The 11,366-nt window shown below is 46.3% G+C and overlaps 1 protein-coding gene across 1 annotated transcript; it reads right to left on the bottom strand.

Annotated features, from left to right (window-relative positions):
- Positions 1 to 366: 366 nt before the first annotated feature.
- On the bottom strand, positions 367 to 11,360 carry LOC104909997 (grainyhead-like protein 1 homolog). The gene is made up of 8 exons (XM_031552607.1): positions 11,308 to 11,360; positions 8,713 to 8,899; positions 5,729 to 5,799; positions 3,881 to 4,271; positions 3,029 to 3,105; positions 2,120 to 2,276; positions 1,538 to 1,649; positions 367 to 560 (listed from the first exon to the last, which is right to left on the bottom strand). The coding sequence occupies exons 1-8, from the start codon at positions 11,352 to 11,354 to the stop codon at positions 382 to 384; spliced, it is 1,221 nt and encodes a 406-aa protein (XP_031408467.1). The 5' UTR covers positions 11,355 to 11,360; the 3' UTR covers positions 367 to 381.
- Between the last annotated feature and the right edge of the window lie 6 nt (positions 11,361 to 11,366).

The following is an 11,366-nucleotide window of genomic DNA, read 5'->3' as shown; positions in this document are numbered from 1 at the left end:
TAACTTTAAATAGGTCACAGTGCACTGGAATCTGTGGTTTCAGCAACACATACTTTGTTAGCTCAACAGCAGCAGCTACTCCTTCAATATGAGCCCATCATCACAGTCTTAACACCTGAGAAATTGTCCTCCCTGCTTCCTACCAAGGGCATGTGCTGCTGCTTAGTTCAGTTACACTCAATCCCACCCCTAGTACCATTTCATCTGCTCTGGAAAAGTTCAGTGCTTCCTTCTATCGGTACTTGTCTTTCAGCAGACAATTCTGCCAAGAACCTTAGAGCAGTTGCAAAGCTCTTTGCAGTTGCACATAGAAACCCTCTTAAGAAACAGCCAGGAGGTTTTGCCTAATGTAAGAGCGTAAACAAACTTGTTACATGCTAATCATTGGGTAGGCCACACACCCTTCTCCTCCCCCCACACTGTGAATCTACTGAAAGGACAGGAAATAAAACCATGGTCACATACCTTTGCTTCCTCGTTGATGTCCCAAGTGAAGGAGATGGCGTTGTATGCGATCTCTTCAATGTTACTGATGGTATTGAAGCTCTCCTTGTAGTCAGCTATTAGAAAAAAAGAAGCGTGAGGAGGAAGAAGAGGAGGTGATACCGCCTGAAGTTCTTAACACATACACAACAGCAAAAAGCTGCACCTCTTCAGCAACACCTTGGGGGCAAAGGAAGGTGAATTGTATTTAAGGATGGATCACTAGAAGTCTAGAAATGACTCTCAGACCAAAAACCAAACATAAAAAAATAACAAACATAAAACCAAAACCCCACGCAGGTTGGAAAACGGGACACTCACAGAAAATCCCAACTAGAAACTCCAGTGAGAAAGGCAGACATCACTGATATTGCATGTCCTGAGTCATAAGCTGCTACGTAGGGGAAACTCTGGACAGCAATGTTAAAAGCTCTCAATAAAACTCATCCAATAACAAACAAAGATTTGCATGTATGTCTGCTTTAAGTGCCAAGTGATTAATCCCTGCTTTTATTCACAGAAGGAAGACTCAGAGCACAACCCTGCTTTCTGCCAGAGAAGTTTGGAAGGTGGCCAACCACAGCCTCATCTAGAGGCAAGAGGAAATTTGCAGCATTTTCCATTTTTATCTGTGAACCAAAGGCCAATAGTGAGCCAATCTCACTAGAGTTGAAGAACTTCTCTACAAGGATCTTACCCTTTGAAGAAATACAAGACCTAGGACAGCCACAGAGTCTGTAAGATACAATCTAGCTACAGCTATCAAGATTCATGCCAAAAGCAACTGTAATCTGGAAAGAGTCATCAGATCACCCAACACAAGTCTCCAAACTCAGCTTATTCATGAACCAAATAGAACCTTCCAGAAATCCAGTTTCTGTAAGGAATCCTAAAAACAACATTAACTCAATCAGAAGCACCCTCCCGTCCTTCAGAAAAGTTACACAGTTGAAAGCATAATGGAAAGGCTCCTTAAAATAACAAAGCTTTAGCAGAAAATCCATGCCAACGAATTAAGTTTGGAGTTTGACATCAGCAAGAAGTGTTCCTTTACCTATGTCAATGCATCTTTGTTTGGCTGTGTGTTGTCTTGAGTGCCAGTATTTCCAGTGCCGGAGCTGATCTTCTCTTGTTTTGTCTTCAGCAAACACTACCATAATGACACTCTAAAAGGAGAGGGCAGAAGATTAAAGAAAATAAAACACAAACACACAAAAGAGAAAAGGCCACAGAGTACATTTGTTTTGGAAGTTCTCCTTGGTATCAAGTTTTCCGCATTCGGCTTTCCAAAGTAATGCAGTGCGGTACACCTGGCACGCAACAGGAAGGCAGACAGCAGCGTTTTCTGGGTCATAAACAGATGAGCAGAACTGCCCTCCTAACTGGAGTTCATGAATCTCATTCCAGGTGTTGCATCACTTTTACACAAGTGCTGACAATGCTTCTTAGCAGACTGAGCCAAGATAGGTTGGCCTGGAAGTAGGTGGACAGCAAAGGAATGAACATTGACGTAACAGAGCTGGTAAGCTGCCCTTAGTGCTGATACTCTGGTTTAGATTACTGTGCTTTGGGAGAGTTTTAGGCTACCAACATACACACCCCTCTTTCCCAAGAAACCACAAGAAGTGCCACTCACACGGACTTTACTGATGGGGTGATGGATTCCTTCACTGCTGCTGACTTCTTTGAGTGTGATTGGATAAAACTGACCCTTATTCAGGTAAGTCATTGTGCTGTCCCCAGGCTTCTGTCGGAGGGACTTGGAGGCTTCCAGAGTATATTCAAAGTTATTCCTGCAAAGCAAAGATGGCAGTGATTGGTAAGACACTTTCCTGGAAAGCTGATTAAACGTTCTACATTTAATCTGGAGAAATTCCAAAGTCATTAGTTGACTCACTAAGCCATCAACAGGCAAGGAGGCTGGAAAACAGGATGTGCCCCTTCTTAAACTATGTCCTTCATGAATGAAGATTTAAAGAGAAATTCCTCACAAGCTAAATCCCAAGTCACAGCAGGAGGCAAGTCTGGAAGCAAGCTGCTCTCATGGAAAAGGAAACTACTAGCAATTGATTCACAAGCTAATAAGCTGTTCAGTGGCCACAGTCTCCTCTTCTCTCTTGGTCAACTGCAACTAACCTAACAACTATGTTATTCTCCTTCACTGAAGTTCACAAAAGTTTAATGCTTCGTATTTCTGCTGTAGGTTTCCAGCAGGGAGAGAAGAAAGCAAGAAGGCAAGGAAGTGCATGGAAGCCAGCTGAGATCACTGCCAAACTGACAAGACAGCGCTGCATCTTCTTATGGAATAGGAAGTCCTTACAAGGACAACAACTGAAACAGGGTGCTGCTTCCAATCCCACAGGTATTTTTAATTAAAGATGTAGGCACGATTTTGAACCTTGAAACAAGCAAGTACTGTTTGTGCTTCTGAATTCTACAGTCCCCAGTGCCTGACAGAGACTCGTTGCAGAAGGGAGTGAACTTGGCCAAACCAATGCTAAGAAAACAACAGGGAAAGGACTGAGAGGGAGGTTTAAAGCATTACCCAGAAATACTGTCAAAAACATAATCTTCTGAGTTCATGTTGGCCATCCGGAGATTCAGTTCAGCAGGAAAGAAAACCTGGGGTAGATAGAGAACAAAACAACACAACAACTAACACAGCAGCAACAACGAAAGTCAAGATCATACAGACAGGTGTTATCACAGAACTTCTGGCAGGCAAGCTGATCACCAGGTAACAATTGATTTCTGGTCTGTGAAAACAGGATGCTGGAGCAGGATTTCAATCAAAAACTTTTGGGCGCCAGTTAAGCACAACATCTCACAACATCTTCTTAGTCAGATTATGGTAACATTTTAAAGCTTTCCCAAATCTCAAAGAAAGAGCACAGCTATGTCCTCAGTGCATGTCTTTAAAATAAATAAAATCAAAACATGGTTGCTCTCGTCAGTTGGTAAGACAAAACAAAACACATAGATTCTCATCCAACTTTACCTCACAGTCAAGGCCCTTACTACTGTTTTCCACACACTACACCTAGAAACTAGCAGCGATGGAGCTTATAAACAGTCACTTCAGCTTGGTATCAGCACAGGCCCTGCTGAGCACTGAACTCTTTCTTGCAAAACCTAGGCCAGTGCTGTGGATCAAGATAACTATTTCCACACTCTGCAAGCCAACAGTTCTGTCATCAGGAGGATTAGTCATTTGATTTTGATAATGCTTTCATGTTGTGTAGGTTTTACATACAAGGTTATACCTATGCACCCCTCTGAGAAAATCTTCTATTTCTAAATCACTAGGCACATTTTTGCCCTATGTAACAAAAGCGACAGAAGACAGATCTAGATCTCTACAGATAGACTAAAACACACACAGAGTGCCTCTCGGTACCTCCTGCACGCCTTCCTTGAAGGTCTCTGAAAAGGTAGAGTCCGGCGTTCGCCTCTGGGAGTTCTGTGGCTGGGTGTTGGAATTGAACTGGTCAGGAGTGAGGTTCCTATCAAACACCACCACCCGCTCGGGGGGCTCGGGGTGGTAGACGCTCGGAGGGATGCCCACTGCAAAGCCATGGGGCTGCGTCTCCGTTTTGATGGAGTGGGTGGGCATCGTCGCAATCGAAACAGTGACCGTCGTGTCAGGGGTTGTAAGGTGGCCTCTCTTGTCCATGCCCATCTGGGGCGTATGAGGAAGGACAATATTGAAAGGTACATTTTTCAGAACTTGGACTCTGTTTTCTCCAGTGGAAATAAGTGACTGCTCTGTCACATTTGGGATGCTGTTCCTTTAAAAAACAAGGAGGAAAAAGCACATTAATTTTACAGCTTGTTTTCTCATTCTACAATAACCAGAAATACTTTTCAGCCTTTTGGACAAGGACAGCTGATACAAACGCTGGTGTTTGTGAAGAACAGCTCCACCCTAACCTGAAAAATGGAGAAAAAAGAAAAAAAGAAAAAGAAATCCTCACCCACTGCTAACAACTCCACCCTGGAGATGAATTACCCTGGAGCAAAGAGTGAGGGAGGATTCATTGCCCAGATTCTCACCGTCTGGAAAACAGCAGTCCAAACCCAAGCACTAAGGCTTCTCTCACCTCACATCAGCGTGTGCAGGCTCACACCAGGCTGCATGAAACTGCTCTTTGGTGGATGAAGGAGGATCGAGAGTAAAGTAGCAGCTCCTTTGCCATAAGACTGTCTACCACTCAAGAAGAGTTCAAAGGGAAATTAAAGCCCTCTTTCACATACAGCCCCTCAAGAAAACCCACATCAAGACTCCCTAGAATGGTTTACGTAGCTTCACGCTCTCATTGCTGCCAGGATGCCATTTACATCTGTGGTGAGCTGACCTCACAGCTAGCAGCCACTAGCCACTAGTCAGCCCTCCCTTCCTTTCTCCCTCCCAACAACGTGGTCCTGCCCTCTCCGAAGTACCAATTCAGACACTCCTCCATCCTCTTGGTGAGCCAGTTTGGCTTGTTCAACTGACAGCAAGCTAATCACTTTTTTCTCCTGCTAGGTTATGGGTCAGTAGAAGACTACATCTTGTACTAGGGGAGCAGCAGGAACACATGGCTGGGAACCAGACTGCTCTTCTCAACAAGACGACATTCAATCAGCTCAGCCAGATCACAAAGCCTCACTACAGGTCCTGAAGACATTCTTATCTTCTAATCAGTCCAAAGGAAAGGATGGTGGGAGAGGAAACTTGAATGAATTTCACATGCACAGCATTTACCTAACCAGCACCATCTGCTTTGAGTAGAGAAGCACAAAACATAGAAAGCAGGAAGATGAAGAAAGAAAGGATTTTCAGAGGATACAAGAGAAGTCCACAAACAGCACAAAACCAAACTAAATCCCAAGCATTCTGAAATCCCTCCCTACCAGCCCATGCATAAGGGAGCAACACTGCTGTTGCCCGACACCAACATTTTCAGTGCGCAGCTGAGGAAACCGCATGCAAAAACAAAAGGGTCACCAGTCACCTCTGTGAGCCTTGGGAAGGGAAACCTGTGTTACCAGATGGTGCCCAAATTTCAGGAAAGCAGCTTTTGCCAAGCAGATCATGACACAAGTAGACAGAAAGCAGATGGATGGCAATGAAAAGCAGTTAGGGTCTCAGCTCTCCACAACTCGGTGCGCTCCCTTCCCGTTCCTGGTGCAGACAAGGTAACATTCCTTCAGAAGCTTTGGTGGAAAGGGGGATAAGCAGACACACAGCAGTAAAAACTGATACCTTTTGCTATGATCTTGGTCAGGATGTTCTACCTCTGGTTTAGCTGTTGAAGATCTCCTCTCCCTTGGAACCTGGGAAATACAACACATGCTATAATTGCATTCTTCCTTCCATATATATTTAAAAAAAAAAAAAAGCACCTTCAAACACAGCCATTAAAGCTCTTCCCCTTGTTTGGTCAAATTAAGAAAGCATCACTCTTTGATACCAGTCATTATTACATTACAGCCTGACTGATGGTAACACAGCTGCTTTGGAACACCAGGCCCATCCCACGTGCTGCTCAGCAGATGCTGCTGACAGCAACCCAGCCAGCATTAGATTGTGCTAAAACCAAAGGAAAAGTGGCACTCAGGAGCTGGACACCAGCATAGAACTGAAGTGGACCAGAAAGTAAATTCTTAAGCTCCCAAAGTCACCCAAAGCTTTGTTTCTTCCCTGGGAACCTGGAATCTGGGGGGGCTCAAATGATGCTCCCAGCAGCAGCAAACTTGTTTCTTGGCTCAGCAACACCTTCCAATGGGGCATGCAAACAGAGGTAGGTATCCCTAGCCCTGCCCCAAAGAGACTGCCCCCACAGCCTCTGCTCAGAGAGACCATGGGGACATTTCAGAGCAGAAAGCAGAGCCTTGGACACATGCTCACTTTTGGTGGTTTTCAGTGCAACCCACCCCACAGCCATTGGTGACAGGCCGACCCTGAGCTCAGCCAAACAGCCACAGGGCAGAGCAGGCTGGCTCGCCCCCTCTGCTGCATGGTTAAGCCCACATAAGTCCCTCCACAAACACACACATGGCGGTCAGGGCTTTTGCAAGCCTCAGTGTGCCACCTCAGTGATTAAAACAAACATTTTCCTGTGTGAGGGGGAGCAAACTCAACTTTTTCCCTTGCTGAAGCCTGCATTACAAGCACGTTTGGACGCTGCTTGTGTTTGCCAGCTCAGGTGCAATGTGAAGAATCACCGCTTTACTGCTAATTAACTCTAATGCTGGTGACATAACTGCATGAAAAGCATACTTTCTTAATAGCCCCGACTAAGCCTAAACTCTGGCTGTTCCACATAACATGAAATCTCTACCAACACCAGAATTGATTATGCCACAGTCAACTGCAGAATTTTGAGAACCTCTGAGTGAAGAGTACTGATGATAAGTATTTATTGTAAAAACAAAGCTCTTCCAAATTGCCTTTGGACAAAAGTCTAGACCTACAGAATCCAGATTTTGGCCAAGCATTTATTTCCTGTGAGGCCCTACTAGCACCAACAGAACTATCACAGCAGCCCATCAGTCAAATGGAAGTCAATTTAAGCCCAGTTGTTTGCTTTTTTTGTGCATTTAGATTTTTTTTTGTAAATGTTTGTTTTCCCATGGTTTGTTAGTTTTTGTTTTAAATATAAGACATTCAAAGGTGATCTCATCAGCTGCTTTTAATATTGCAAAGAAGAGGAGGCGTACTCGGAATGCCTAGACGCTGTCCCTCCAGCATTACTTCATAACAATAAATCTTTCAACCTCCAGCCATTCTGCTTCACACAAGTCTGCCAAATACCTGTTTTTCCACTGATTTTTCTACACACCTACTGGTTTCCAAGCAAGAAGAAACCCAAAACTAGACAACTAGACACGAATGTAGAACAAATCCCTACTGCTTTGCTAAGTGTGAAGGATCAATGCTGACATTGTCTTTGTAACGTACAGATTTTGATATCAAAGTAGGATTTGCGGATTAAAGTCGCTCTGGTATTTGTGAGGGGAGCAGGAGGGGATTATTGTGAGTTTTTCCCCCCCTCCTCGAGAGCATGAAAAGCATGAGCACAAAGCAGAAACAGTTTTCCTCACAAAACTGGCTGGATAACATTCACACCAATGAGTTTGTGGCATTTTGTTGCGCGTGTAGAGCACTAATCTCCATATGAAGCATTACAAGAATATTTTGATATTTAAAGCATATGCAATTCTCTTTTCTAGGCAAGAATGCAGAATCACAGAATGGCCAGGATTGGAAGGGACCTCAAAGGATCATGAATCGCCATGCTCCTTCCACATGCAGGGCCACCAACCTCTCCATTTAATACTAGACCATACAAAGAAGGCAACCTCTCCCATGGTTTGAGGGACGTACCGAGGCTGGTAGTCGCGCTCACAACTCTTCAAAGACACTAACCACAGTGTCAGCCAGCAGAACCAAGGCAGCCTTCTGGCGTCCCTGCCTGCTCAGCAAAGAGCAGACAGGCATCTCCACGTGCTGAGCCAGGTCGCTGCGCACAAGCAGGTCACCCTCTGCATGCAACTGCCTGCTGCTCTCCACTCACTTGAACACTGGGGTGAATAAAACCACCCCATTTTACATGTCTAATATCTAGGGAAGAAATGAAGCATATTCCAGGCCAATCAGGTTACCTGTGAGAATACAGCAGGGTAAATACCTCTGAGAAGACCCTGAACGCTAGAGAAGATGACCATGGTTGTCCAAGGATTAACAGATTATGGCAGCAGAAGCTCACCAAAGGCAGTGAGCTCTTTGGAATGACAACCCCACACACAGAACAGAAATCTGTTATTTGCAGCTTCAGCTGATGCCACAGCAGAACATAACAGCCCCAGCAGAAGCCAGCTGTCAGTCCCACCAGAACAGGCATCACAAAGCAAAAAGAAATGTGTATTTGCTCTCAGACAGAAACACTCTAAAGTCTCATTCTCCACTATTACGAACGATACGTTGTCTCCTCCAGAACCCAGAGTCAACCAAAAGGCAAAGCCCTACTAACTGAAGCTTTTGACCCCCCCCCCAAACGCAAGATCTAGACAAACTTATTTTACTCAGTTAAAGAGAAATCAGTTTTCAGTAAAAACTAATTTTTTTTTTTTAAATTAAATTTGTAAAACATACAGATTCGATTCCCCATTTGTGGCTTCTACAAAATCCTCTAGCAAATGATGTTTTTGCACAGGCAGTGTCAGAGCCCACCCCTGCCAACCCACCTTATAGTAATCATACAGCAGCCCCAGGGCGGCTGCGCTGTCCTCATCGCCATTGATGCTCATCATAGCTTTGGTGGCTGCTGTAAGGGGGTTTTCAAGAAAGGATTTCCAGGCCTCATCTTCACTGGTGTAAGGACGTCTCTGGGAGTAGAGAGAGTCATTCTGAAGAACCAACACGGGTCTTTTACTTGAATTGTGAAGAAAAAAAAAAAAGAAGAAAAAAACCCACACATCTGTTAGAACACATGAAAAACACTCTTCAAGTTCTTCAGAGTTACCTGCCCCAGTTTCACAGGGTTCAGGTTCTGATTCAGTGCACGGCAAGGATTAGTCAACACAAAAAGCCCAGAAACCTAATTCTGATCTCACTCACACTGCATACATCGGGATTACTTCGACCAAACTCAGCTGGGTTACACCAGCCTGCACACAATCACAGCACTGCCTCAGAGCACCACTGACCCGCCAACACTCTGACTCTGACTCCAACCCAGAAGCCATACGTGCTCACCGACCTGCCACCTACCAAACCTCCAGCACACCTACATAACACTAGCGAGCCATGACCTGCTCTAGCTCCCATGTGGGACTAGGAAGTGCAAATTAACCTAACATCTTTCTCCCAGTGCTTTGTGAAGGCAGCAGCCAGCAGCTGCCAGCGAGTTACAGACTGCAGGGGGAAACCAAGTCAGTGCAGCCCTCACTGCTTCTGGCAAGTGAAGATTTACTGCCTGCTTATCGCTGAAGCATCTGTGACCCTAGTTTGAAACAGCATCAACTGGGAGAAAAAAAAAAATAATACAATCCCAAAACACTACAGACTTGCTGATGTAGCATATATTGAGAACCCAGACCTACTCTGTTTTGTGACTGCTGCCCAGAAGTGAAAGTGGGACCTATGCAGAGCATGCTGCCCCACCAGCTCAGGCCACAGCACATGCTCTGGCTTTGTTGGTGGGAGAAGCACTCCAGCTTTAAGGTCAGCCCAAGAAAAAGGTTAGAGCTGGCTTTCAAATCAAGCTCAGTTTTCTTCCCAGTGCAAGCACAACACCCATTTACTAGATTGGGTCGAACTGGGGACACTTTTTCATTTTCTTAAATAATTAAAAACTTGAATGTTTAATGGATTGGTAATCGTTACTGTTTAGAAAAAGCAAACAAAAAAGAAAAAGCCAACCACCACCAAAGCCACCCCACCCTCACCACCACCGTACCCCTTCCCCAGAACAGGATTTTTTCATCTGCTCTTTACCCAGATGCATTCAGAGACCGAAATATACTACAAATACAAAAAGTTGTGAAACTCGAAGTTGTGAAACACTCTAATCACTATAATCAGCTTAACAGGATCCTGCATTTATCACCACCTTCCACCAAAAAGATTGCCAAGCACTTTGTAAATGATGCGTCCCATTGGTTACACAAGTGGTCTCGCCAGCCTCAATGGGACACCCGGCTGGGCTACAGCAGCTGGAGCCAGGGGGAGCTGCCAGGGTTTATATGAGCACTTTGTACCTATAAAGCAGCATCAGAACAGAGGAAAAAGCAAACAGAGAAGCCAAGCTCTCCCAACACTTCTCTAGGTGTTTGCACGGCTTTACCCTGATACCCTCCCACCGAAACGCAGATTCAGCCAGTACCTGGGACATCCACTTTCTACCATAGACCGGACAACAAAAGACAAGTTGTTTTCTTTAGGAACACGGCACAAGTTCCTGTTCTTATACTTCACAACGAGAGAAAACTCAAACACCTGTAGTCAATGGGGAAGTCCTCAAGCAAAAGCGCTTGCAAAAAAAAAAAAGCTGACAGCAGCAGCACGCACACAGGGCCACGGCATCACTGGGAATCAGAGGGAACCCAAGGCTCAGCGCTGCCACAGCCACGAGCTCCAGCAGATCCCAGAACGACGCGTTTCTGTGCCAATTGCCACAGCACTCGTTGCCCTGAAGGCAACCGACCCCTCCAAAGAGAGGCAAAGAACGGGGTTTGGCAGTGCTGCAACAGAACCGCGGTTCTTTTAGGTAAATGCGGACGTATCAACGAGAGTAAAGCAGCTCGTCCTTCTCACGGCGCTGGTTTGGGCACGGCAGCACGTGGAGCTGCTCCCGAGCCGCAGGTGTCCCGGGCAGGGCACGGTAAGTCGCTCGGGCTGCCCAGACGTCGTTCCGTCCTCATCTACGGAGCGGCACCGCAAACAGAAGAGGTGCCACGGAGCCCAGGCGAAGGGCTGTAGAGCCGCGTTTCACAGAGCGGCGCCGAGCTCCGCCGAGAGCCCAACGCCTTCTTAAGGAGTCACAGAATCCTCGGAGTTGGAACGGACCGCTGACGGCCATCTCGTCCAACGGGGCCACCGCGGCCACACCGGCTCACCCAGGGCCCGATCCAGCCCGGCACCGAAACCAGTGCCCTGTTCCAGACGCCGGTGACTTCGGGGCCACCGCGTTAGCGCCGGTCACACCGACCGACGCGCGGCTCCCTGCCGGTCGAGCTATCGCCGATAAGCTCCGAGCACACACAGAAGCGGCCAACAGCAGGAACGCCGCTCGCTGCCCGACGCGACAGCAGCCCCGGCCCCCGAGGCGCGGCCGTTACCTGCCGAAATCCACCTTGCCGGAGGGGTGCGCCTCGTAGAAATCCATGGGGCCGCTCCA

Source organism: Meleagris gallopavo, chromosome 2 (assembly GCF_000146605.3).
Source record: "Meleagris gallopavo isolate NT-WF06-2002-E0010 breed Aviagen turkey brand Nicholas breeding stock chromosome 2, Turkey_5.1, whole genome shotgun sequence".
Classification (NCBI taxonomy): Eukaryota; Metazoa; Chordata; class Aves; order Galliformes; family Phasianidae; genus Meleagris; species Meleagris gallopavo.
Note: the sequence above shows the minus strand (reverse complement) of the source record. Positions and strands in the feature narration are given on the sequence as shown.

Bases quoted from the DNA above. Each gene is read 5' to 3' on its own strand.
- LOC104909997 (XM_031552607.1), bottom strand. From the start codon at position 11,354: ATGGATTTCTACGAGGCGCACCCCTCCGGCAAGGTGGATTTCGGCAG. The intron at 4,272-5,728 runs GTATCAGTTTTT...TGTTTTTTAAAG, and splicing joins GACCAAGATCATAGCAAAAG to GAACAGCATCCCAAATGTGA. The intron at 3,106-3,880 runs GTACCGAGAGGC...TATCTACCCCAG, and splicing joins TCAAGGAAGGCGTGCAGGAG to GTTTTCTTTCCTGCTGAACT.